Below are 27,611 nucleotides of genomic sequence, written 5' to 3'. Positions count from 1 at the left end.
CCAACTTCAGAACAGACAGTGAAATGTTACATGGAAGAAAGAGGTTGTACTGATATTAAAAGTGTGAAACTGGTCTGCTGTCATTCCTGTCCGTGTGGCCTCCTGTCAACATAGAAAATGTAGGCTACCAACATGTTCTTATTTATACCACAGTCCACAGAAGACAATCCTTTAAAATACTAGGAATTTATTTAAAAGCCATCTGTAATAGCATTTCAGAATAATCAAAAAATAATGTAAAAAAGATATCATGTATTTCTTCAGTTAGATACACTACATATACAAAAGTATGTGGACACCGTTCAAATGAGTGGATTTCAGCCACACCTATTGCTGACGGATGTATCAAATTGGATGTATCAAAACGGATGTATCAAAACGAGCACACAATCTCCATAGACAAACATGGACCAACTCCATATTAATGTCCATGATTTTGGAATGAGATGTTCGATGAGCAGGTCCACATACTTTTGGCCATGTAGTTTATCTTGTTAAAATGCAGCATGCATCACATATCAAGACAAAGTGCAAAAAATAACTTTTGGATTCAAAACACTAGGCCTACTGGAGTGAGAAGGCTCCCAAATATATGCTCTAACAGGAAATTTTAAAACATGCTAGGCAGACATTTAATACATCTTTAAAAACGACAACATTATGTCATTTTTTTCAAGCTAGAGTAACAGAGCGGTGCAATGCACTGGTACAGAATAGAGGCAGAAACTCCCAAACAGCAGTGCATGGGAGTGGCAAGGGAATGGGTATGGGAAAGTGGCAGATAGGTAAGGGGGTGGGTGGAGTTATGCATTTAGAACGCTGCACGGATTTTCTCCAGAGGGTCTGTTTCCCACATTTTGGGGTCCCAAGCCTGGAACCAGCCAGTGAAGGTTGGGGGTTCTGCCCCCTGTTTGATGGTGGAGATGGGCAGCCCTCTGCGTCCAGAGGGGTCTGAGTCCACATAGTCCTTAGCTAGAGAGGGAGATAGAGAGAGGGATGGGGAGAGAGAGAGAGGGATGGGAGAGAGAGAGATGGGGAGAGAGGGAGGGGGAGAGAGGAGAGGGGGGAGAGGAGGGGGGTTGGGGGGGAGAGAGGGAGTGGAGAGGGAGAGGGGGATAGAGAGGGAGGGAGGGGGAGAGGGAGAGGGAGGGGGAGAGGGAGGGAGGGAGGGAGCGAGGGAGCATAAACATTATTCCTGTATATTGACAGTCCAAGTCTCTAGTTAAAGAGAGAAACCAGAAATACAGTACTGTTATGTTATGTCACAAAAGGAACTCATATACTTTGATCCAGAAAATATTTTTATGAAGGCCACAGAAAGTGAAGCTTTAACCATAGGCTGAAACCAATTTCAAGTTCAACTGTATGCAATGGTGAGCGTCGGAGGGAGAAAACAACCTTTTGCAAATATATATACCTATATATACCGTACCTATTTTTTTTTTTACCTTTATTTTACTAGGCAAGTCAGTTAAGAACAAATTCTTATTTTCAATGAGGGCCTAGGAACAGTGGGTTAACTGCCTGTTCAGGGGCAGAACGACAGATTTTGTACCTTGTCAGCTCGGGGATTTGAACTTGCAACCTTTCGGTTACTAGTCCAATGCTCTAACCACTAGGCTAGATATAATGAGCATCATAAGGTAAGAACTCATGTTCTTCTTAATCAGTTGTGACCCCCATCTGGATCCTAAGTAGGGGCCACTGTAAAAGTTTGTTTCTCTGCGTGTTCTCGTACCTATTTTGGGTGCTCCAGACCTCTCTTCCGCATTCGCATCGTTACCGATCCAGAGGAAGATCTGTTGGGAGGCCACACATGCTGTTAGCTTGTAGACTTTCAGATTCACTCTGCATTGTTTTTTTTAGAGCAGAAGATGAACAAGCTTGTGAATTATGATTATGATGGGGGAGCTTCACTCACCTGGTCCCAGGTGTCCAGCAACATGACATCATCAGTGGCCAGGTCAGACTGTTGGAAGTCTCCAGGAACCTCTTCCACCTGGTGATTGGTGGATTAAAATACAGCACTGTGAAACATGGGCACATTGGACTTTTGCATTGTAGTATTCCACATTGTGTTACCTATGCAATGTTCTCTCCTTCTGAGTGACACTGAATTTCTCATTGGGGGTTGAATTGAGTAGTCATCTATCTATCCAAGCGAGACACTACGATAGACACACTCAACAACACTCCCATCACTTACACTGAGGCATCCGGTCTTGTTGGAGCAGCCAAACAGGCGTGGAGGTTTGACCATGTTCTGCAGACCCTTGGAGGTCTGGTACTCCTTCTTTCCTCCAAGGGCAGACCAGAACCCAGCTAGGACAGGTAAGACCAGCATAGATTCATTTCATTGGTTCTTCGGAACTATCATGTTTTGTTGTGATATTAGCATGTGTGATGTTATCTCTTTCCTGTGTTGTTTTAGGGGCACATTTCAATTGTCTAAAGTTGTTTCCTCTCCTTGTAACCTTTCCTTCATCAACACTGATCTGAAAAAAGTTAGATAGTCAAGCAAATACATGAGAGGAAGCCACCACCAAATAGCCTTTACCTATCCTGTGATTTCAGCCTAGTGTAGATGAAGGAGATAAGACAAGAAGAGGAAGACACGTTGGACTATCGAGATGCACCCCACTAATACAATAAAGATGGAAAACTACATGGAATCCTTACCTGGCTCCTTGCCCTCAGACACATCACTGGCACTGCCACCCAGGACGCCCACCACATGCTTGGCGGCGGCCATTTCCTCCTCGCTGGCGCCCACCCCCCTCCACACAAACATGGCATCGGGAGATTTGAGCACAAACACGTCATTGGCATTCAGGAAGGAAGCGGAAGGCTCTACCTGACAGGGAGAAAAAGACAAGAGGTGTTCAGAAGTGGTCTGGTAAAATTAGAATCCTACTTCTTATCCTACACTGTTTCTATACCTCTACTATATTATAGTCTTAGATGTTCTTCTAAGGGCCTGTCAATTCTCCACCCACACCGATGGTCATTATCTCAAATTTTTATTTTGTTTGTAATTTATTCAGAAGGGGGTTATATCATAGTGCTGTGGCGGTCATACAATTTCATCAGACGGTTATAGTTCTCACGGTAATTGACCGTTAATTCATATAAACACATTCAGTATCACCAGGCCTCCACGCATACAAACCACTGATGCGAGCCTTTGGAACATCTACATTGAAAAAAGTCTAATAACGCAATTTAATATATGCCATAACAATAAATCCATTCTTTATTTTAGGCAGGTCTAAAGAAACATTATGATATGAAGAAAATGTATTTCCGAAGAACAGAATATGACTTGGTCTCCTCTTTGTCTGGCTATACGCCATGCCATAGGCTGTAGGCTTGTTTATTTAGCAGATAAGTTACGCTTATAAGTCCCATGTCATTATTTTATATTATATGATTTGATAGTAAGAAGAATATAATTGAACTTAGCTGAATAAAATCGAGAGGATATTTTTCCCATTCCAGAACGAGTGTGCAGATGAAGTGGCTAAATTGAGCGTAAAAGTGCTAATTTGAAACAGGTCCTATAAGCTAGATTTTGAGTTATTTGGCATCTTTAGTTGTGAATGATACAAACCTCAAAACATATATGGGCTGCATGATGCGACTATAGGTTACTGATGATTTGAGAAAGTCGCAAAAAAAGCATGCGCTCTGCTCCTTGCCTCAGGCTGCACATGTTGTTCTCTCATCAAGTGATCATATTTTCACCCATCAGACTATTCTCAATGTAATCTTGTCTTTAATAATATGTCAAATTAGTTTAGTTTCAGAATGGACCATTATCAAATGGGCAGGAACAGGGGGAAAACGACGTCATCCATATGCACTCGAATAGCGAATGGAGGCCACTTTCCCGCCTGTTCGTTTTTCAATCATGCCAGGTAGGCTACTCCGGTTATTTCACCTCACGCATCAACCACGCTGGGCTACAGGTTATCTTTCCAACCCTGTTCCTGCAGGTACCCAGTGCTTAATTTGGGAAACCAAGTGAAATCTGTTCTGAAACATCAAAAGCAACTAAATATATTTCTTTAAACTGTTGCCAGCCCCTCTCTCTGCGCACTCGAGAATGGAATGAAGGAGAGAGGGCATGAGATGGAAGCGCATGATGATGAGATATTCTGTAGCTAAAGGTAATGTGACAGCCTATTAATTAATTTAAAATATATTTTTTAAATCCCTATTACTAGGCTATTCCAAATCAAATACAAATTCACTATACTTGTAGGCTAACTCTATAAGCCGCCCTGCACAATCAATGATCCAACAGCATCGCCTAGGCCTATTCAGTACGTTCTCTCCCAGTTTGGAGCGTAGAATAAGGTAACCAGTCCATCCAATATGCATAACAATACAGTCCACAATCAAAGGCGATTACTAGAATTAGTTTGATTTTGAAGTATATTCTAGATCAATTATGTACGTAGGACATCTTAATTCTGTTTTTTATATGTTTTTCTGACATGCGCAACATGTGATAGGCTATGTATTGTGTAATGGCACAATCAATATTTTAATTTCTGTATTATTTTGGGCATGGGCTCATATATACATAGGCATATGCATATGCATAAGCTCTAATATGCGTTTGGATGTTTTGAATGAGTCATCACCTTAAGAAGCCATTTGTCCATTTGGTTGTGTGAGGATTTAAAACAACATCCACAATGACCATGTTTTCTTTCTGTTTCTTTCTTCAAATTGATCATCACAGTGAAGTGAGTTTTAAAAGAATGATACTGCGTTGATAAGTGTTTGATGTGATTTTCAAATGCATTTGCATTGATGTCAGAGTGGTTAGAAGAACAATAGAGCCCTGAGTACCAGGCCATTAGGATCTGATGGATAGACAACAGAGCCCTGAGTACCAGGCCATTAGGACCTGATGGAGGAACAATAGAGCCCTGAGTACCGGGCCATTAGGATCTGATGGAGAGACAATAGAGCCCTGAGTACCAGACCATTAAGACCTGATGGAGGAACAATAGAGCCCTGAGTACCAGGCCATTAGGACCTGATGGAGGAACAATAGAGCCCCGAGTACCATGCCATTAGGACCTGATGGAGAGACAATAGAGCCCTGAGTACCAGACCATTGGGACCTGATGGAGGAACAACAGAGCCCTGAGTACCAGGCCATTAGGACCTGATGGAGGGACAATAGAGCCCTGAGTACCAGGCCATTAGGACCTGATGGAGGGACAATAGAGCCCCAAGTACCAGACTATTCGCGACCTGATGGTCATTAGCGAGATGGGTACTACCAAGCATGTCCAGAGTGCATAAAAGGAGATTACCGTTACTCAGCGGTCCCGTGGAATTTTACTGCGGTCGTGACACATGACTGCCAGTGTGGCGGTAAAATGATTAACCCAACAGCCCTAGTTACGGGTACAGGTATAACATTCAAAGTCATATTAATTCAGATATATTCATATATTCAGTTATCATATTTGCATTTCATATTTTCACATATATTTTCTTGTACCCGTAAATAATATACCCCTGTTGAACCCGACCGGATTTATCTGTTCCTCTCCCTCACACATAGACACACTGAGAACTCACCTCTACAGCTCGTGTAGCGCGGGTGGAGGACTGCCGAATGTGGAAGAGTCGTGTGCTGCCAGTGCCCGTCTGTCCTCCTTTACGGGACGTTCCTCCAATGTGGACCATCATGGGCTTGCCCTGGAACAGGCTCATCAGGTGGGGGGGTTCCTGGCCCTGGGTCACACGCACCTGTAGGGGGAAATAGACAAACATGGACACATAATGATGTAGATTAAGAAAACATTCTAAAGTGATGGGTCATTCTGTTGATTAAATGAAAATTGAGGCAAAGGTTGCTTTCCTTAATATACCGAACTGTCACGATGTAACATTATGTGCCAATATGGTGGTACCCATTAAAATGTTAAACACAAAACTGCTTGAAACACCCAACTGGAAGCAAAACCAAGAGTGATTACCCTCTGCTGGTCAGTATCAAAACCTTTCCACACAATTATTCCGTCTATAAAGACAGGACAAAGTGCATAAGAGACTCAATAATATGACCTTGTTTGCTAGAGACTGGATACCAACGCAGCAGCTGCCTTTGGCAAAAGATCATACATGCACAGGCAAACTGGATACAGTCTATCACAGTGCCATCCGTTTTGTAACCAAAGCCCCATATACCATCCACCACTGCGACCTGTATGCTCTCGTCAGCTGACCCTCGCTACGGGGCGGCAGGGTAGCCTAGTGGTTAGAGCGTCGGACTAGTAACCGGAAGGTTGCGAGTTCAAACCCCCAAGCTGACAAGGTACAAATCTGTCGTTCTGCCCCTGAACAGGCAGTTAACCCACTGTTCCTAGGCCGTCATTGAAAATAAGAATTTGTTCTTAACTGACTTGCCTGGTAAAATAAAATTAAAATTAAATATTCGATGCCAGATCCACTGGCTCCAGGCCATCTATAAGTCTTTGCTAGGTAAAGCTCCGCCTTATCTCAGCTTACTGGTCACCATAACAACACCCACCCGTAGCACGCACTCCAGCAGGTATATCTCACTGTTCATCCCCAAAGACAACACCTCCTTTGGCCACCTTTCCTTCCAGTTCTCTGCTGTCAATGACTGGAACGAATTGCAAAAATCGCTGAAGCTGGAGACTTATATCTCCCTCACTAACTTTAAGCATCAGCTATCTGAGCAGCTCACCGATCGCTGCAGCTGTACACAGCCCATCTGTAAATGGCCCATCCAACTACCTACCTCATCCCCATATTGTTTTTATTTACTTTTTTTGCACTTTTGCACACCAGTATTTCTACTTCCACATCATCACCTGCACATCTATCACTCCAGTGATAATTTCCTCAATTGTAATTACTTCGCTACTATGGCCTATTTATTGCCTTACCTCCTTACTCCATTTGCACACACTGTATATAGATTTTTCAATTGTTATTGACTGTACTTTTGTTATCCCATGTGTAACTCGGTGTTGTTTTTTGTCACACTGTTTTGCTTTATCTTGGCCAGGTCGCAGTTATAAATGAGAACTTGTTCTCAACTGGCCTACCTGGTTAATCATTTTTTATCATTTTTATTTTATCGGCGTTATGAACCACAATAAATGCAACGGCTTGACAACCTTTGAACTATTGACTGAAAGTGCTTTGGCCAGTGTCCTTACGAATAAAAATACCACACCGTCATAGCTATTGACTGTGCTGTGCTATTGACACGGATTGCGTTGGGGACAGGAAGATGAGCTGGAGAGTAAAGAGACCCACCTGAACAGGGGCTCCTCCCATAGAGTCATCCAGCTTCACTGTCATGAAGGCAGAGGCAGCCAGCTCATCCTGGGTGCACTTCAGCCCCTGCCTGATACACACACACACACACACACAAACCAACAAACATTTTATTTTTATTTTTTTCTCTCCAAGGTGGCATAGCAGTTCAGACGTCTTTTGTCCTCGTCTTGTCGTGTCCTGTATATATATATATTTACAACTTTTTTCACATACATTTTATTTTTATTTTCCATCAACTCATCTTTCAAAACACTCTCCTGCAACCCGCCTCACCAATTTATATTTATAAAAAAGTATTATTTACCTCAAATCTGTAATCCTCCAAGAAGCTAGCCAGAAACTCCAAGAAGCTAGCCTGAAACTAGCCAGAAGCTAGCCAGAAGCTAGCCAGAAGCTAATCCAGAAGCTAGTTCAGAAGCTAGTTAGCTCCTTTACTGGCAAATCGTTAGTATTCAGCTAACCACGGTTTGTGGTCATCAGCTATCCTTTAGCTCGAAAATCTATCGCCAGTTCTGTATGGCGCAGCGCGGCTCGGAACGGAACATACCGGACCAATTTTTCTCTCCATGTCCCTGGATTTCGACTGCTCTCTGGACATTCATACCCGGATCTCACAGCTAGCTAGCTGCTATCCGTGTGACTATCGGCCTTCGTCGATTCCGGAGCAAACATCAATTATTCCGGAGCTAGCCAGCTCCGTCAATCACTCCTGAGTTCCATCAATCACTCCTGGGCTGCAGTCACCTATCCGGACCCGTTTTACTGCCTACGCGGAGCCCCACCGGGCCTTCACAACTGGACTGCCGACGTTATCTACCCGAAGGAGATCCGGCTGGCTCCTCCGTCGCGACGTTACCTGAACGCCCATCTGCGGCCTGCTAACCATTAGCTGTCTTACCGGCTGCTATCTGAATAGACAATCGGACTATTTATTTATTTTTATTATTATTATGTTTTCTTCTTGGGCCTCTATAACTATATCTATTGTTTTTATTTCTGTTGTTGTTGTGTGATTTGGATTAATCCCCTCTACCACACGGAACCCCACTAATCTACTGACGGAACGCAAGAGGTGGCTAACAACAGACCTCCATCCTATGCTAGCTTGCTACCGATGGCCTGGCTAGCTGTCTAAATCACCAACCAACCTCTCCACTCACTGGACCCTTTTGATCACTCGACTAAGCATGCCTCTCCTTAATGTCAATATGTCTTGTCCATTGCTGTTCTGGTTAGTGTTTATTGGCTTATTTCACTGTAGAGCCTCTAGTCCTGCTCACTATACCTTATCCAACCTATTAGTTCCACCATCTACACATGCAATGACATCTCCTGGTTTCAATGATGTTTCTAGAGACAATATCTCTCTCTTCATCACTCAATACCTAGGTTTACCTCCACTGTATTCACATCCTACCATACATTTGTCTGTACATTATACCTTGATGCTATTTTATCGCCCCCAGAAACCTCCTTTTACTCTATGTTCCAGACGTTCTAGACGACCAATTCTCATAGCTTTTAGCCGTACCCTTATTCTACTCCTCCTATGTTCCTCTGGCGATGTAGAGGTGAATCCAGGCCCTGCAGTGCCTAGCTCCACTCCTATTCCCCAGGCGCTCTCTTTTGACGACTTCTGTAACCGTAATAGCCTTGGTTTCATGCATGTTAACATTAGAAGCCTCCTCCCTAAGTTTGTTCTATTCACTGCTTTAGCACACTCTGCCAACCCGGATGTTCTAGCTGTGTCTGAATCCTGGCTTAGGAAGACCACCAAAAATTCAGAAATTTTAATTCCAAACTACAACATTTTCAGACAAGATAGAACTGCCAAAGGGGGCGGTGTTGCAATCTACTGCAAAGATAGCCTGCAGAGTTCTGTCCTACTATCCAGGTCTGTACCCAAACAATTTGAACTTCTACTTTTAAAAATCCACCTCTCTAAAAACAAGTCTCTCACCGTTGCCGCCTGCTATAGACCACCCTCTGCCCCCAGCTGTGCTCTGGACACCATATGTGAACTGATTGCCCCCCATCTATCTTCAGAGTTCGTGCTGCTAGGCGACCTAAACTGGAACATGCTTAACACCCCAGCCATCCTACAATCTAAACTTGATGCCCTCAATCTCACACAAATTATCAATGAACCTACCAGGTACCTCCCCAAAGCCTTAAACACGGGCACCCTCATAGATATCATCCTAACCAACTTCCCCTCTAAATACACATCTGCTGTCTTCAACCAAGATCTCAGCGATCACTGCCTCATTGCCTGCATCCGTAATGGGTCAGCGGTCAAACGACCTCCACTCATCACTGTAAAACGCTCCCTGAAACACTTCTGCGAGCAGGCCTTTCTAATCGACCTGGCCGGGGTATCCTGGAAGGATATTGATCTCATCCCATCAGTAGAGGATGCCTGGATATTTTTTTTAAATGCCTTCCTAACCATCTTAAATAAACATGCTCCATTCAAGAAATTTAGAACCAGGAATAGCCCTTGGTTCTCCCCAGACCTGACTGCCCTTAACCAACACAAAAACATCCTATGGCGTTCTGCATTAGCATCAAACAGCCCCCGTGATATGCAGCTGTTCAGGGAAGCTGTTCAGGGAAGCTAGAAACCATTATACACAGGCTGTTAGAAAAGCCAAGGCTAGCTTTTTCAAGCAGAAATTTGCTTCCTGCAACACTAACTCAAAAAAGTTCTGGGACACTGTAAAGTCCATGGAGTATAAGAACACCTCCTCCCAGCTGCCCACTGCACTGAAGATAGGAAACACTGTCACCACTGATAAATCCACCATAATTGAGAATTTCAATAAGCATTTTTCTACGGCTGGCCATGCTTTCCACCTGGCTACTCCTACCCCGGACAACAGCACTGCACCCCCAACAGCAACTCGCCCAAGCCTTCCCCATTTCTCCTTCTCCCAAATCCATTCAGCTGATGTTCTGAAAGAGCTGCAAAATCTGGACCCCTACAAATCAGCCGGGCTAGACAATCTGGACCCTTTCTTTCTAAAATTATCTGCCAAAATTGTTGCCACCCCTATTACTAGCCTGTTCAACCTCTCTTTTGTGTCGTCTGAGATTCCCAAAGATTGGAAAGCAGCTGCGGTCATCCCCCTCTTCAAAGGGGGGGACACTCTTGACCCAAACTGCTACAGACCTATATCTATCCTACTGTGCCTTTCTAAGGTCTTCGAAAGCCAAGTCAACAAACAGATTACCGACCATTTCGAATCTCACCATACCTTCTCTGCTATGCAATCTGGTTTCAGAGCTGGTCATGGGTGCACCTCAGCCACGCTCAAGGTCCTAAACGATATCTTAACCGCCATCGATAAGAAACATTACTGTGCAGCCGTATTCATTGATCTGGCCAAGGCTTTCGACTCTGTCAATCACCACATCCTCATCGGCAGACTCGACAGCCTTGGTTTCTCAAATGATTGCCTCGCCTGGTTCACCAACTACTTCTCTGATAGAGTTCAGTGTGTCAAATCGGAGGGTCTGCTGTCCGGACCTCTGGCAGTCTCTATGGGGGTGCCACAGGGTTCAATTCTTGGACCGACTCTCTTCTCTGTATACATCAATGAGGTCGCTCTTGCTGCTGGTGAGTCCCTGATCCACCTCTACGCAGACGACACCATTCTGTATACTTCCGGCCCTTCTTTGGACACTGTGTTAACAACCCTCCAGGCAAGCTTCAATGCCATACAACTCTCCTTCCGTGGCCTCCAATTGCTCTTAAATACAAGTAAAACTAAATGCATGCTCTTCAACCGATCGCTACCTGCACCTACCCGCCTGTCCAACATCACTACTCTGGACGGCTCTGACTTAGAATACGTGGACAACTACAAATACTTAGGTGTCTGGTTAGACTGTAAACTCTCCTTCCAGACCCATATCAAACATCTCCAATCCAAAGTTAAATCTAGAATTGGCTTCCTATTTCGCAACAAAGCATCCTTCACTCATGCTGCCAAACATACCCTTGTAAAACTGACCATCCTACCAATCCTCGACTTTGGCGATGTCATTTACAAAATAGCCTCCAATACCCTACTCAACAAATTGGATGCAGTCTATCACAGTGCAATCCGTTTTATCACCAAAGCCCCATATACTACCCACCATTGCGACCTGGAAGCTCTCGTTGGCTGGCCCTCGCTTCATACTCGTCGCCAAACCCACTGGCTCCATGTCATCTACAAGACCCTGCTAGGTAAAGTCCCCCCTTATCTCAGCTCGCTGGTCACCATAGCATCTCCCACCTGTAGCACACGCTCCCGCAGGTATATCTCTCTACTCACCCCCAAAACCAATTCTTTCTTTGGCCGCCTCTCCTTCCAGTTCTCTGCTGCCAATGACTGGAACGAACTACAAAAATCTCTGAAACTGGAAACACTTATCTCCCTCACTAGCTTTAAGCACCAACTGTCAGAGCAGCTCACAGATTACTGCACCTGTACATAGCCCACCTATAATTTATCCCAAACAACTACCTCTTTCCCAACTGTATTTAATTTTTATTTATTTATTTATTTTGCTCCTTTGCACCCCATTATTTTTATTTCTACTTTGCACATTCTTCCATTGCAAAACTACCATTCCAGTGTTTTACTTGCTATATTTTATTTACTTTGCCACCATGGCCTTTTTTGCCTTTACCTCCCTTCTCACCTCATTTGCTCACATTGTATATAGACTTGTTTATACTGTATTATTGACTGTATGTTTGTTTTACTCCATGTGTAACTCTGTGTCGTTGTATCTGTCGAACTGCTTTGCTTTATCTTGGCCAGGTCGCAATTGTAAATGAGAACTTGTTCTCAACTTGCCTACCTGGTTAAATAAAGGTAAAATAAATTAAATAAATAAAATGTTAACCACACCGTATCAAATATGGGATAAAAGTATTGAGTCAGTTTGCCATGCTCATTTCAGATACATTTCAGATACAGGACACGTGGAAGTGTTTCAGAATATTCAAGAACAGGTTCGGGTTAGGTAAAATGCCCCCTTTGTGTAATTGATTTGTTGTACACAAACCTGGCGTCGATGTCATTTGCACTGTTCAGGTGCACAGTAGATGATTAGTCATTTGCACTCACTAGGTGTAAATAAATGATGTCATGTTTACAGCATAGTTGTGGATGATGTCATATGTACTGACCAGGTGTAGATGATGTGCTGCTCCCTGCCTCCCAGTCTGTAGCTGTAGAGGATGAGGTAACAGTCTCCTCCATAGAACTGGCCATAGGAGGAGGGATCCACAGCCACTTTATCACCATCCTCAACACGCCAGATCTGAAACCAAAGCAATAGTTAGGGGTGCTCAATCACAATATCATTTTCAACGTTTATGTTGCTGCCCTGATTTGTTCTGAAAGTGCCCAGCACCCTGACTGCTGCTTCAAAACCTTGTATTTGCCTGGACTTTCCTAAATTTAAGATAGAAACACAGTAAAGTCCAAAGACTTAGTTCAGGGGTCTGAAACGTTCGGGTGGTGGGCCAGATCCGGCCCACAAGCCGATATAATACGGCCCGTGGTTGTCTATGTAAATATAAACAGACAGACCCTGGGAAAAAATTAGTTTGAGACCCTTGACTTAGTTATTTCCATTGTAGTCCAGTATTATGTGTTTTACCTGGACTTTGCCTTTACCATCATCCACCATGCCATGCTGGGCAGCCATGTTTTTGTTGGAGTGGAGGGTGGAGGCGTCGAAGGGCACTTGCTCCACCTTGGCAATGCGGCCGATGCTGTAGGCCTTACTGGGACCTGTGGTCTGGTCCTTGTCCTTCCAGTCACTGAAGAACTGCTTGAAAAGAGTGGTCTCGCCTCCTGCTGGAAGTACCTGGATCTGCAGGGCCGAAGAAGAAACGCAATTTTTTTTGTTTGCCATAAACCACAAATTCATCTCACGTTCGTTCCAATAGCTGAGTGATAAATGTGACTTGGAAATATGGTTATGTGAAACTATCAATCTTTCTTTATATTCATTATCGTTCAAAAGTTTAAGTCACTTTTTTGTTTGTTGAAAGTGGACATGGCCAACAACATTTGGACCATTTCCTTCCTAGTAGTGCCTGACCAAGACCTAGGAATGGTCAAAATGTTTTTTCAAAATTAAACTTCCCGTTATTCCATCAGTGTACCTGTGTCTTATCGGAGTAGCCCTTCTCTTTGATGAACTTCTGGGCTGCTGACATGGCTGCTTTACGTTCCGATGTGTTGGCCTTGGGTCCTGTGATGGGGAAACAGATAGGGATGCTGAATTATCAACCCAACTCAACAAGACTCTAAAAAAATAACAGACGATCGCGAAAACAAATACATAAAGAGAGAACTCTGAAAAGAATGCTGTAAAACATTACACGTTGAGGTAGCCATTTATGCCCCGAAACTATTTTTGACCAGACAGAGCCGTTTCCCCAGAAGTTACATATTTTCCGATAATCGACTTGCCTCGTCGAAGTGCGTCACATAATGATCAATATCCTGGCAAATGTTTCAAAAGCAGAGTGGAGAGGAGAAGAGTAGCCTACCTTTCCATACGAAGACGTTCTTGTCCACTCCGTTGTCCAGGATGTAGCACTCCTCAGCGGTCAGCATGGCCTGTTTGAAGGGGCTGGAGGAGGCCACCGACGACGACTTCATAGAGCCAGAGGCATCGGAGATCTACAAAACACAGGGATTAGATATCAACAGACACATACTCATCCTGTACATATGTTGACAGTACTCCCTTGAAAAGCAATGTGTTCTTCTCTACGGATTCCCATGTATAAATAAGGGATCGATATGGAATCAACAAATAGATACAACATCAGAGATCTACAATGTACGTCAATAAGCTTGAGAGATCAACAATACGTGAGAACTGAAATGGATAACACCATAATCATGAGAAGAGAACAATGAGATAAGAACAATGACAAATCATGATGCTGATGCTAAACAGCAAAGTGCAGTAACATCAGTTACCATGTAGAGGGCACCCTTCTTCCTGTTGGAGGTGTCCACCTTCTCATCATCGGGTGTGCCAGGGGGGATACTGGGTTTGGGCCCCAGAGCCTATGAGGATCCAACATGGAAGATTAGCTTCATACAGAAACACAGAGAATCCTTGTTCCTGGCCCCATACACATGCATGGCCAGTCTCTCTTTTCTCTCTCTTATTCACGTTCTCTATCTCTCTCTCCCCCTTTTTATTTATCCTTTTCTCTCTCATTAGTCTTAGAGACAATTGCCATATACTTGTTTGGGGGGGGGGGGGGGGGGGGGCAGTTTAGCAAAAGGCTATGGCATAGAAGTGGCACAGGGTACAAAAAAAGGCATTTGTACCCATCTGCATTCCCACGGTGGAGGCGAGCGATTTCAATAACCAGGAAATGCCTAAAAAATGTATAGCGCCATTTTATGATATGTTATACAGTTACCACGTCCAATGATGAATATTTGAATGTTGTTTGAATGTTACTTGGATACTGTACGTGTATAAGTATGATTGATTTTCTTGTGTGTGTGTGTTGGTACATGCATGCGTGTGTGTGTGTGTGTGTCCCTATCCTTCACCTCAGTAAGTGCCTGTGGCTCAGCCCCATCCTCCACCATGTGGAGTTTGGCCCTGCCGTTCCTCTCGTTGTCCCTGATGTCAATGGCCACCTGGGAGGCCTTCAGACGCTCAAAACGGTTACACTCACTGCCACACCACTGGTAGATATCCTGAGGAAGAGGTAGAGTGGAGAAGATGAGGAACTAAAAGGTTTAGCTACCTTTCCAGTGTCACCTAGTTACATGTCTTTTCGATGCCTAAGGGATCTATACGTGTATTGAAATTCAGCTATGTGATTTCTGGTGTACATCATTTTTGCTTCTCATGTTACTTAGCTATAGCCCTTCAGGCTTGAACTCCTATTCTGAGATGCCTAACTTGAAATGTTATGCAAATAATCATTGACGTCAATGCATGATTTACACAGAGATGTGAGGTGCTGTAAATATGTGTTCAGGTTAATGGTGATCATTTCACCAATTCTACTGACAACAGAGTCCCTTCAATGGTGTAGCCACATCATTTTGCTCATCATATAACTTAGCTAAAAGCTCTGACTCTAGCTTTCAAATACCAACACCTACATCATCATTCAAAGGTTTTAGAACACCTACTCATTCAAGGGTTTCTTAATTTGTACTATTTTCTACATTCTATAATAATAGTGAAGACATCAAAACTATGAAATAACACATATGGAATCATGTAGTAACCAAAAAAAAAGGGTTAAACAAATCAAAGTATATTTTATATTTAAAATTCTTAAAATAGCCACCCCTTTGCACACTCTTGGCATTCTCTCAACTAGCTTCATCTGGAATGCTTTTCCAGCAGTCTTGAAGGAGTTCCCAAATATGCTGAGCACTGTTGGCTGCTTTTCCTTTACTCTGCGGTCCAACTCATTCCAAACTATCTCAATTTGGTTGAGGTCGGGGGATTGAGGAGGCCATGTCATCTGATAAAGCACTCTATCACTCTCCTTCTTGGTAAAATATCCCTTACACAGCCTGGAGGTGTGTTGGGTCATTGTCCTGATGAATAACAAATGATAGTCCCACTAAGCCCAAACCAGATGGGATGGCATATTGCTGCAGAATGCTGTGGTAGCCATGCTGGTTAAGTGTGCCTTGAATTCTAACACCTCCTCCTCCATGCTTTATGGTGGGAAATACACATGCAGAGATCATCAGTTCACCCACACCGCGTCTCACAAAGACACAGCGGTTGGAACCAGAAATCTCCAATTTGGACTCCAGACCAAAGGACAGATTTCCACCGGCTTAATGTCCAATAATTGTGTTTCTTGGCCCAAGCAAGTCTCTTCTTCTTATTGGTGTCCTTTAGTAGTGATTTCTTTGCAGCAATTCGACCATGAAGGCCTGATTCTCACAGTCTCCTCTGAAGAGTTGATGTTGAGATGTGTCTGTTACTTGAACTCTGTGAAGCATTTATTTGGGATGCAATTTCTGAGGCTGGTAACTATAGTGAACTTATCCTCTGCAGCAGAGGTAACTCTGGGTCTTCCATTCCTGTGGTGGTCCTCATGAGAGCCAGTTTCATCATTGCGCTTGATGATTTTTGCAACTGCACTTGAAGAAACTTTGAAAGTTCTTAACATTTTCTGTATTGACTGACCTTCATGTCTTAAAGAGATGATGGACTGTCGTTTCTCTTTGCTTATTTGAGCTGTTCTTGACATAATATGGACTTGGTCTTTTACCAAATAGGGTTATCTTCTCTATACCCCCTTCCTTGTCACAACACAACTGACTGTTCAAACGCATTAAGAAGGAAAGAAATTCCACAAATTAACTTTTAAGAAGGCACACCTGTTAATTGAAATACATTCCAGGTGACTACCTCATGAAGCTGGTTGAGAGAATGCCAAGAGTGTGCAAAGCTGACATCAAGGCAAAGGTTGGCTATTTAAAGAATCTCAAATATAAAATATATTTTGATTTGTTTAACACTTTTTTGGTACTAAATGATTCCATATGTGTAATTTCATAGTTTTGATGTCTTTGCTATTATTCTACAATGTAGAAAATAGTAAATATAAAGAAAAAACTTTTTAATGAGTAGGCGTTCTAAAACTTTTGATCGGTAGTGTATATACACAGGTCTACATTTCACCAAGGCTGTACTGCGTAGACGAGAGTTACCTTTCCCAGGTCCACGATAAAGCAGTCTCCCTGGTTGAAGCTAGCCCAGGACAGGGCCACCTCTGTGGCTCGGATGGCCCGCCTCCCCTTGATGTGCAACAGGCGCTTCACACTCATGTCATTGGTCACGACGTGTTGGAAGCCTGAGGCCACACCCCCTTGCTGTGATGGGAGGGGTCAAATTAGGTGAAAGTGTGAAGAGGAGATCAGAGTCTTTTTTTCCTGGTGGGTCTCTCGATAAACTAGGGTACCAGTGAGTGTTTCTTGTAGTGGACAACTGTTTGGAGCTGTTACAAAGTCATTAGTAATCATTTGCCTTTTTTTCTCATGTGATACATTAAGATATAAAGAGGTGACATAGATACATTCAATATAATTCATGAATTGAATCAAAACTCATGAATGTTTAAACTACCTTTCTTTCCTTACATTTATCATACTGCTGTTTGTCATTATATCATATACTAAGCATTTAACAATTGAATTACAGATTGAATGATAAAATCCATGATACTGCTGTTGGACTCCTTGTATGGCGATCTCGGAAGTGCACTGTGTGAAAACAGTTTTCATGGGCACACATATCCCAAACAATGTATGGATTGCAAAATCAAATGCCTCTAACAGAAAGAATATTGTAACTTTAACCAGATGAATCAAACAAAAATCAATCCTGTCATTAAAGGGGTTCTTTAATTGTTACGCATAACAGTTGTTTGATGCGCATTTGATGTCTAGCTCTTTAGTTATGTGGGGAAATTACCGTGCAACATCAGCCGATTCAGGAAAGGATTTTCTGAATGAGAATCAAGTGATATACAGCTGGTGTCAGTGGAGACCAGTCATTCAGGGCAGGTGGAGCAGAGCCTGTTTTGAGCCACACGTTTTTTATTGGTCTTGCCTGTTTTGCATCTTATTTTGGCATTAATACATGTAACATATCAGTTTGCAAACAATGTAAAAAAAAAAATCTGAAATAGAGCGTAGACATTGTTAATGTTGTAAATGACTATTGTAGCTGGAATCGGCTGATTTTTTTATGGAATATCTACGTAGGTGTACAGAGGCCCATTATCAGCAACCATCACTCCTGTGTTCAAATGGCACGTTGTGTTAGCTAATCCAAGTCAATCATTTTAAAAGGCTAATTGATCATTAGAAAACCCTCATTCATGTGGACACTATGTCACCTCCAAGTCTAAGGGTGGACTTAGAAAATTCTAGCCCCTTGGGTGATGCCATAGAGTTACATTAGAAGCGCCCATCCAAGAAGGCTCAAGGTCATTGGCCACAGATAAAATGACGTCAAATCGCGTTATATCTACAGTAGCTTTGATTGGACTGTCAACATCATACTTTCCAAATCTTAGCTAGCAGTCATCATTATCATCACGAATCAAGTTGACAATCTACTGGCAAATCCTTTTTAATCCTTGTCATATGAAGAGAAATAATGACGAGATATTATAGATAAAACGTATCGGTGCTCATCGGCCATTGGACATAAACATTACACAACAAGTTGGAAATCGCAAATTCAACAATGAGTGGTTTGGAAGGAATCTGTGAGTTCAAGACAACTGGGAACTCGGGAAAACAAGGTACAGTGCCTTGCGAAAGTATTCGGCCCCCTTGAACTTTGCGACCTTTTGCCACATTTCAGGCTTCAAACATAAAGATATAAAACTGTATTTTTTTGTGAAGAATCAACAAGTGGGACACAATCATGAAGTGGAACGACATTTATTGGATATTTCAAACTTTTTTAACAAATCAAAAACTGAAAAATTGGGCGTGCAAAATTATTCAGCCCCCTTAAGTTAATACTTTGTAGCGCCACCTTTTGCTGCGATTACAGCTGTAAGTCGCTTGGGGTATGTCTCTATCAGTTTTGCACATCAAGAGACCTAATTTTTTTCCCATTCCTCCTTGCAAAACAGCTCGAGCTCAGTGAGGTTGGATGGAGAGCATTTGTGAACAGCAGTTTTCAGTTCTTTCCACAGATTCTCGATTGGATTCAGGTCTGGACTTTGACTTGGCCATTCTAACACCTGGATATGTTTATTTTTGAACCATTCCATTGTAGATTTTGCTTTATGTTTTGGATCATTGTCTTGTTGGAAGACAAATCTCCGTCCCAGTCTCAGGTCTTTTACAGACACCATCAGGTTTTCTTCCAGAATGGTCCTGTATTTGGCTCCATCCATCTTCCCATAAATTTGAACCATCTTCCCTGTCCCTGCTGAAGAAAAGCAGGCCCAAACCATGATGCTGCCACCACCATGTTTGACAGTGGGGATGGTGTGTTTCAGGGTGATGAGCTGTGTTGCTTTTACGCCAAACATAACGTTTTGCATTGTTGCCAAAAAGTTCAATTTTGGTTTCATCTGACCAGAGCACCTTCTTCCACATGTTTGGTGTGTCTCCCAGGTGGCTTGTGGCAAACTTTAAACAACACTTTTTATGGATATCTTTAAGAAATGGCATTCTTCTTGCCACTCTTCCATAAAGGCCAGATTTGTGCAATATACGACTGATTGTTGTCCTATGGACAGAGTCTCCCACCTCAGCTGTAGATCTCTGCAGTTCATCCAGAGTGATCATGGGCCTCTTGGCTGCATCTCTGATCAGTCTTCTCCTTGTATGAGCTGAAAGTTTAGAGGGACGGCCAGGTCTTGGTAGATTTGCAGTGGTCTGATACTCCTTCCATTTCAATATTATCGCTTGCACAGTGCTCCTTGGGATGTTTAAAGCTTGGGAAATCTTTTTGTATCCAAATCCGGCTTTAAACTTCTTCACAACAGTATCTCGGACCTGCCTGGTGTGTTCCTTGTTCTTCATGATGCTCTCTGCGCTTTTAACGGACCTCTGACACTATCACAGTGCAGGTGCATTTATACGGAGACTTGATTACACACAGGTGGATTGTATTTATCATCATTAGTCATTTAGGTCAACATTGGATCATTCAGAGATCCTCACTGAACTTCTGGAGAGAGTTTGCTGCACTGAAAGTAAAGGGGCTGAATAATTTAGCACGCCCAATTTTTCAGTTTTTGATTTGTTAAAAAAGTTTGAAATATCCAATAAATGTCGTTCCACTTCATGATTGTGTCCCACTTGTTGTTGATTCTTCACAAAAAAAATACAGTTTTATATCTTTATGTTTGAAGCCTGAAATGTGGTAAAAGGTCGCAAAGTTCAAGGGGGCCGAATACTTTCGCAAGGCACTGTACTAAGGGGGAAAATAAGTTTTGAACTTTAATCCAATTCGGGAATTGTAAATGAGGAACTCAGGCCTCTTTCTAGAGCTATGATCTGAAGATCACTGACGTCATCATGATTTGACATTTTTTCCAGAGGTCCCAGTTGTCTTGAAAGCACCATAAATCCAGAGAATGACAGACTTTGATGACAAAGTTTGATGACGAAATTTGCCCACGAAACACTGCCGCACTACCTTCCTGTTCAACCGCTATCTTCCTGTGAACACAGCACAACAAGGTGAGTCCAAAAATGTATGTATGTTGCATGAATGATGTAATATGCCAGGGAGATATGTATACTGTAGCTAAGAAAGTAATACTAAGTGTATGTTGTGTAGTAAGCTGTTAGTAGCCCATTTGCCTCACCCTAATAATTTGGTCTATTTTCCCCTCTTAATTTTGCCTACTGTTCTGACTTGGTGGTGCACATGTTTTTGAGAAATGTAATCATAGAATATTGTAAGAGCTTTCATTGTTTGCTTATATGCCCCCTTTATTTATCCTATGACTCGGACTTGGTGTACAGGGAGAACACTGTAAGAACGGCCCATGTTCTGAATTCTATCGCTGTACATTTCAAAAGTGCTGAACAAATAGTTATATTGACTAGCGTCCGTCCTAGTTCGCTCATTAATGTCGATATCAAAATGACAGATTGCCTCTTATCCGCTCAGGGAAAGTTATTTTCATTAAATAAACACACACAGTGATTTATTTGACATACAGCGATGATAAAAAAAGATTGCATGGGGGCTTTAATAGTTGAATCTCAATAGCATTTTCTTGATTAGTCGCATCCGCACTCCTTCTCAAAACCCATTGGATGCAAAGGTCAGAGGTCCTTCCCTGGTTTCCCCCATTCCTCACCTACCTCTCAAAGCACATTGGGAGAGAGGAGTGAAGGTTCCTCCCCTCAGGCTGCAATGCACTTTCAAGAGCAGTCATTTGTCGTTTTTAGACACAGACTTTGCCAGATATGAATATAAAAACAGATTTCCGTTTGCAAATCATAGATATCACTGTCCAAACTACAATTTAACTCAAATAATTTTAGGTTTCCACCATTGATAATTCTTGGTTTTTATTTTCCTCTTAAGGGAATTCAAAGCTTGTTGTCATGTGGCTATTAATTAAATTCCCAAAATGAGAAACAGATCCAGTCTGAGGAAGAGAGGTTCTCCTGAGAAAAACAGAGAACTTTCCATGGCATAGATGCAGCAGGAAGGAATGTTTTATGACTGCAGGGTAACAAAGGCCTCAGATATTCAGCCCTAGCTTCTCTCTCTCTCTCTTATGCTCTCTCTCTCTCTTATGCTCTCTCTCTCTTATGCTCTCTCTCTCTATCTCTCTCTCTCTCCCTCAAGGACACAGTGTGCAACTCTAAAATAGAAGGAAGTTTCCAGTTTCCAATGGTAAACAGAAATGGTTCAATTACTGTGATCTTTACTGTGGCTTTTGTGGAAACATAAAACAGATGGTGAGAGGAACAACAAGGGGCAAAACTCTCAAACCCCATGGTTGTAGTATTATAACAGAGATGTTACTGTATTACAGGCCACTACGACCAACCCCTCTTGCCCTAACCCTTACCTTTCTAAAACCACTTCCTTATCATCAACTGACTGCTCTCATTCAAAATGTCTGCTCTCATTCAAAATGTCTGCTCTCATTCAAAGTGACTGCTCTCATTCAAAATGACTGCTCTCATTCAAAATGACTGCTCTCATTCAAATGACTGCTCTCATTCAAAATGACTGCTCTCATTCAAAATGACTGCTCTCATTCAAAATGACTAATATCATTCAAATGTCTGCTCTCATTCAAATGACTGCTCTCATTCAAATGACTGCTCTCATTCAAATGACTGATATCATTCAAAATGTCATTAGTGGACCATACATTGGAAAATAGTTGCTCTCTCAACTCATATCTGTCTGATTGTTAGTTGAAAGCGACTGACCTTGTACTTGATGCCAGACTTGAAGTAGCCCATGAAGGTGATGGACTCATTGTTCTGGACCTCTCTGAACTGGACCGGCCCTCCACCCAGGAAGTCATCCAGCTGCGTGGCAAAGATGGCCGCCGCTCCGCTCTCATCCTGAGAACACTCGTCACCTGGAGAAAAGAAAGAGAAGAGGGGAGAAAGTGAGACATCATTGACAAGAGAAATTGCTAAAATCATGCACAGACCAAAGACTTGCTTCCAAGCATTTATTCAAAGTGTTCTCATTTAAACCGCGGAGTATAGTCTGGTGACGGCCTGTTTTGGTTCTGGACAATTCCTTAGAGATTGCTCCAAGCTAACGGAATGAGACTTCATGCCAAAGTTTACATACAAATAATGAGTACAAGAAAATGCCTATAGTAGAACTGGTTTGATCAGATCCACCAAGGTCCAGTCTATCCTTTATTACGGGTAAACGTTGCTGTGGTTGGGCCCTAGGGCTCCAACATGGGGTTAAACCGTGGTGGGTGGAGTTGTTCGCCATTTTGCATTGACCCCTCTCAGATCTCGAACGGGGGGATAGAGAATGTCAGATCTGTAATGCCAGCACCACAGTAAAGAAATGAAGCCTTGTTAGCAAGGTACCACATAAACACGTCCAGACCCGTCTGTCTATTGTGGGTGGGTAATGACTACCCGGAACTGGTATGCCATGTGCGCGATCACGGCTCGGCACGCACACTGGGTTCACTCTGGTTTGTCTTGTTGTGAAGTCAAACTGACAAACTAGAAGTTTATAGCAGAGGAGAGATGGAGGGATGGAAAGACAGCAAGAGAGAAAGAGACAGACAGAGAGAGAGAAGCAAGGAAATGAGAGGAGAGAGAGTTTTCTAATTTGATGTGGGCTTTCTTTGAAGATAAGTGTACTTGTATGTAGCCTACCATGCCCCGAAAGATCTTTAGCCAATTGAATTAAGCTAATAGACAAGACAGGAAAGCAAGAGGGCAAATAGATTTACACAAATACATTTCACACATGAGTGTGAGTACAAGGAAGGAGAGTTTCAACATCACTGTTATCGCAACACAACATTGCCAAAGCATCATAGTGATGTGTGTTGCTGGGAATGCTTTCTCATGTGGTCACCTCACTTCAAACCAAGTGTGAGAAAACGGAACCTTTTCTGCGCAAGCAATACCTGCTATATATAGATTTACCAAAGTGTCTACATGTAAATTGACCACAGCTAAAGGGTGTTACCGTTTACACACATACACATTCTGAAAAAGTCACGTTTTCTATGAGTGTAACTCATGATTGGGAAAGAACACGACTTCCGCTCTTATTGAAATTCATACGGGTGTACTTCAGAGGAGGCTGGTAGGAGGAGCTATAGGAGGACGGGCTCACTGTAATGTCTGGAATGGAATCAATGAAATGGTCCCAAACACATCTAGCGCATGGAAACAACGTGCTTGACTCGGTTCCATCGATTCCATTCCAACCATTCCAATGAGTCCGTCCTCCTATAGCTCCCCCCACCTGCCACCTCTGGTGTATTTATCTGTGGGAATATCTATAACCCATCCATATGTCCATACTAGTCTGTCTGTGTCATGTCTGCCGGTGACCCAGATCGACTGGACGAAAGCAAGTCCTCCACTACATAGCTTTCACTACTACATAGCCTCCACTACATAGCTTTCTCAAGTCCAGTCCATCTCTGATCAGTAGTTACTTTGAGGAATGTGAGTATTATCAAAGCATGTGAGCTGGGGGGGTCAGTGACATTTCTTCAACATCTAAAGAAATGGCTGTTAAGAGCCTAGTAGGTGTAGTGTGTGTGTGTGTGTGTGTGTGTGTGTGTGTGTGTGTGTGTGTGTGTGTGTGTGTGTGTGTGTGTGTGTGTGTGTGTGTGTGTGTGTGTGTGTGTGTGTGTGTCTTACCCATCCACATGTGTATGTAGTGGGAGGGGGCTGCAGTGGTGTAGAGGAGGATGTACGCGTCTCCTGTGAAAAAGTTGCCGTGTAGGGCCTTGGGGACTGGCCTCAGGTCCATGTTCTCAATACGCCACACCTGCAGCCCTGTCTCCTTCCCAGCAGCCACAAATTCCTTGTGGGACACCATGATGGCTCTGAGAGGAAGAGAGAACATGATCGTATCTCAATGTTCCTCAAAAATGGTGACAGTTTCTCATTTCTAACCTTTACCGTCACTGTTTTCATCATTGCATTGTCTGTTGTAATTTGACTGCATATGCCATCTTCTAAATTAAAAAAGACAGGCTTTTAAAGAGAAATGGACAGAGAATGAGAGAAAAAGAGAGAGCGAGAGAGAGAGAGAGAGAGAGAGAGAGAGAGAGAGAGAGAGAGAGAGAGAGAGAGGAGAGAGAGAGAGAGGCAGACCTGTCATAAATGTTGTTTGGGGAACCAAAGCTATCGCCTATCTCAACAGGACCTCAGGTAGGGTTTGTTAGTCTAGGGTTGTAGTAGTCAACTAACAACGGTCATTACTGAGGTTATAAATACCCATGTTATCTTGACCACCTAGTTGATCCTTTTTTGAGAAGCGATTATATTTGAAGCCCTAGATACCGAAAGCATTAACACAACTCTATATGTGAAAATGTGCTACTTCCTCTGAAAGTAGTGGTGGCCTACTACAAAGAAATTAGATTGGTATCACAGGCGCACAGGACAAGATTATGGTGACATAAAGCTGGCTTCAGTATGCTTTCTTTACATTTAAATGACACAAGGACGAGGAGGGAGTCTAATTTAAGTTTAAAATTACATGTTTTTATTTGTCTTATGTATGCTACGGGATACACGGTATTCACTGTCCAACAAAATGCTTACTTACAGGTTCCTTCTCGACAATGCAACGACAATAAGAATTAATACAATATAAGAATACGAACATAAAAAAATGGCTCAGATTAAACTGAAAATAGAAGCAAAGATAATTATGAAACCACTACTTCTACTGATGCATTTCACATCAGCGATGTTATTGTATGATAACTGTAAAACCAATCATTACACATCATTACACTGTAAAACCAAGTGTTTAGGATCTAAACACATAATTAAACACTTTTCTGTAACACTGTGAAGGTATTGCGAATTTAAATGAAAACCTGGATTGTAAACACCAGAAAATATTTATTTGCTGTATGACTTTTTAAACACATGAACACAGTACAAGGCATTAGGATTTTAAACACTAAACACTGGGGGTGTTGTTTGAACACTGTATGATGTAAAACCCCTGTATATTTGCATATTTCCCAGCATGCCTTTCTAGTGAACGTGAAAGATCGCTTAGGAGATATATATGTTCTCCTGGTTGGAAACTGACTCGAAAAATCTGCCTATCATGTTTAATCTTGCATTCTCAACACCTGTGTTTAAGATGAGAACACGTATTGGCAAATATTAATACGCATTGTTTCCGTTTTAAAGACTGAGATTTAGGTTATAAACATGTAAAACCATGAAACATGTGACACTGTAGAAATAGTGCGCTCCTCTACCAGTAACCTCAGCTATTTGTGCTTGCCTGTGTATGAATGAACTGGCTGTCTGGTTCTGCTCGGACGAGATAGACGAGAAACTATATTTGCACTCAAATCAACAACACCTTGGGATAATGCAAATGTGTTAGGTGAGATATGATAACTATCTACTGAACATAAATTTGGTTGTCACTGTGCATGACCAAATATTAAAATAAATGTCTCTCTCACACAGACACAGACCGAGAATCTGAGACACACGCACGCACACACACACACACAACTCAACGATGACACTTTTCTCTTCCAAGGAATGTGTTGTATAACTGACGCAGCCTATGCCTGGAAATTATATCAAGCCTAGTAACAAGTTGTCCGTGCACGACTCTCTTTCACTATGACTGACCTATTTACACAACTGGTAAAATAAAGGCATTCGTTTGGCTTTTAGACAACTACAAAAAGCAATAAGCAGTTGAAGAGATCATGTTTCAGTCGATTTCGGTTCAAATTTAGGCTACAAGAGAGGAATAGAGCGAATGCACGATCAGTCTCACATATGAATTCATGTGAAACTTTGCGCAAAACTGTTGAAGAATGAAGGCCAAACTTCAACAGGCCTACAACATATATTGCGCACGACAATTTTGACAAAACTCGATATAAATCTATGCGTTATACCGTTTCCATATGGACCTTTGCAGGTTCAAACAAGAGGTCACGCAACAACGAATAAAAGTAAACCAAATGACAATTAAAAATGCATTAATTAATATAAAAAGTAACTCACCGCTTGACAGATGTATAACGGAAGGTACGAGAATGTGTGTTGAGCGAGCAGATGTGGACGCGTATGCGACTTCTCTTCCAGAGGCAAAGAGCCTTGTTAATTGCTTGTGGGAGGGTTTAGCCGTTTATGGGAGCACTCTACTGACCCCCGCCCCCCACACACACACAGACACGCACGCACACACACACACACACGCACACAAGGAAGGAAGGAGGCTATGCAGCCAGTAAATGGTCAAGGTCAGAAACAAGCATGTAATTCTCCTTCTGTAACCTTTCGACTTGATTGACTTGCAGCTCTTTGGTCAGAGCCAACTGAAACAGTACAGACAAACTAAATCTTATTTTGAGATAAAGGAAATTGACATCATGAGCTGCTTCCTGGACCGGGGTAATATTTAGGCTGTGTTTGAGGGACTTCCCTTCCCACTAGAGGTAGCATACAGATTATGACTTTGGGTAGCCTATAACCCACTACCTATAATCCAACGCCCCCCCCACTGACCCCTCTCTCTCTCTCTCCCTCTGTATAAAGGGCTATACGTGGAACCCAAAAGGATTCTGCCTGGAACCAAAAAGGGTTATTCAAAGGGTTCTATTGGGGACAGCCGAAGAACCCTTAAAGGTTCTAGATAGCTCCTTTTTTTGTGTGTGTGTAAAGAGATGTTTACACACTAAGATTCCCAACGTTCACACTAGAAGTGAGTAATAGGAGAGATATGTGCCTTGCACTGGTTGGGAGGTGCTATATAGCATGTGTTCCTGTGAATGAGGGTATACAACCCACAGGAGGAGCAAACCCACACAAAGGAATGGTAAACTAAAACAGATGCTATGAGAAAGTAGCTGGTCAATGCCAGTAAGAGATTCTCAGTTCCCTGGCTCAACCAAAAGACAATCCTCTCAGAATGGCCTCTGAAGATACCAAAAACTCAAAGAGCTGAAGGCTTCGCAGTGAAAGGATGACTCACCAAACTTAGCTCCAAATTCAATTTAACTTTCTGAGAACTGGCTGTTT

At 42.5% G+C, this 27,611-nt stretch overlaps 1 protein-coding gene across 1 annotated transcript; it reads right to left on the bottom strand.

The window, feature by feature from the left end:
• Nucleotides 1-169: 169 nt before the first annotated feature.
• scinlb (scinderin like b) lies at nt 170-26,727 on the bottom strand. Its single transcript, XM_020466933.2, has 17 exons — nt 26,595-26,727; nt 24,234-24,421; nt 22,302-22,456; nt 17,076-17,237; nt 14,934-15,083; nt 14,343-14,432; nt 13,904-14,036; nt 13,514-13,602; nt 13,003-13,218; nt 12,527-12,660; nt 7,318-7,408; nt 5,605-5,775; nt 2,680-2,854; nt 2,207-2,322; nt 1,922-1,999; nt 1,739-1,799; nt 170-972 (listed from the first exon to the last, which is right to left on the bottom strand). The coding sequence occupies exons 2-17, from the start codon at nt 24,412-24,414 to the stop codon at nt 812-814; spliced, it is 2,163 nt and encodes a 720-aa protein (XP_020322522.1). The 5' UTR covers nt 24,415-24,421; nt 26,595-26,727; the 3' UTR covers nt 170-811.
• Nucleotides 26,728-27,611: the final 884 nt, after the last annotated feature.

This window comes from Oncorhynchus kisutch, linkage group LG30, assembly GCF_002021735.2.
Source record: "Oncorhynchus kisutch isolate 150728-3 linkage group LG30, Okis_V2, whole genome shotgun sequence".
Taxonomy (NCBI): Eukaryota; Metazoa; Chordata; class Actinopteri; order Salmoniformes; family Salmonidae; genus Oncorhynchus; species Oncorhynchus kisutch.
This window is presented reverse-complemented; position numbering and strand designations above follow the sequence as displayed.

What these genes read in the sequence shown, in the direction of transcription:
- scinlb (XM_020466933.2), bottom strand. Translation starts at nt 24,414, where the DNA reads ATGGTGTCCCACAAGGAATTTGTGGCTGCTGGGAAGGAGACAGGGCTG. An exon ending in GAACGTCTTCGTATGGAAAG is followed by an intron (nt 13,603 to 13,903) that starts GTAGGCTACTCT and finishes TCCCCATCACAG; the next exon opens with GACCCAAGGCCAACACATCG. An exon ending in GTCTGGAGCACCCAAAATAG is followed by an intron (nt 973 to 1,738) that starts GTACGAGAACAC and finishes CTCCCTCTCTAG; the next exon opens with CTAAGGACTATGTGGACTCA.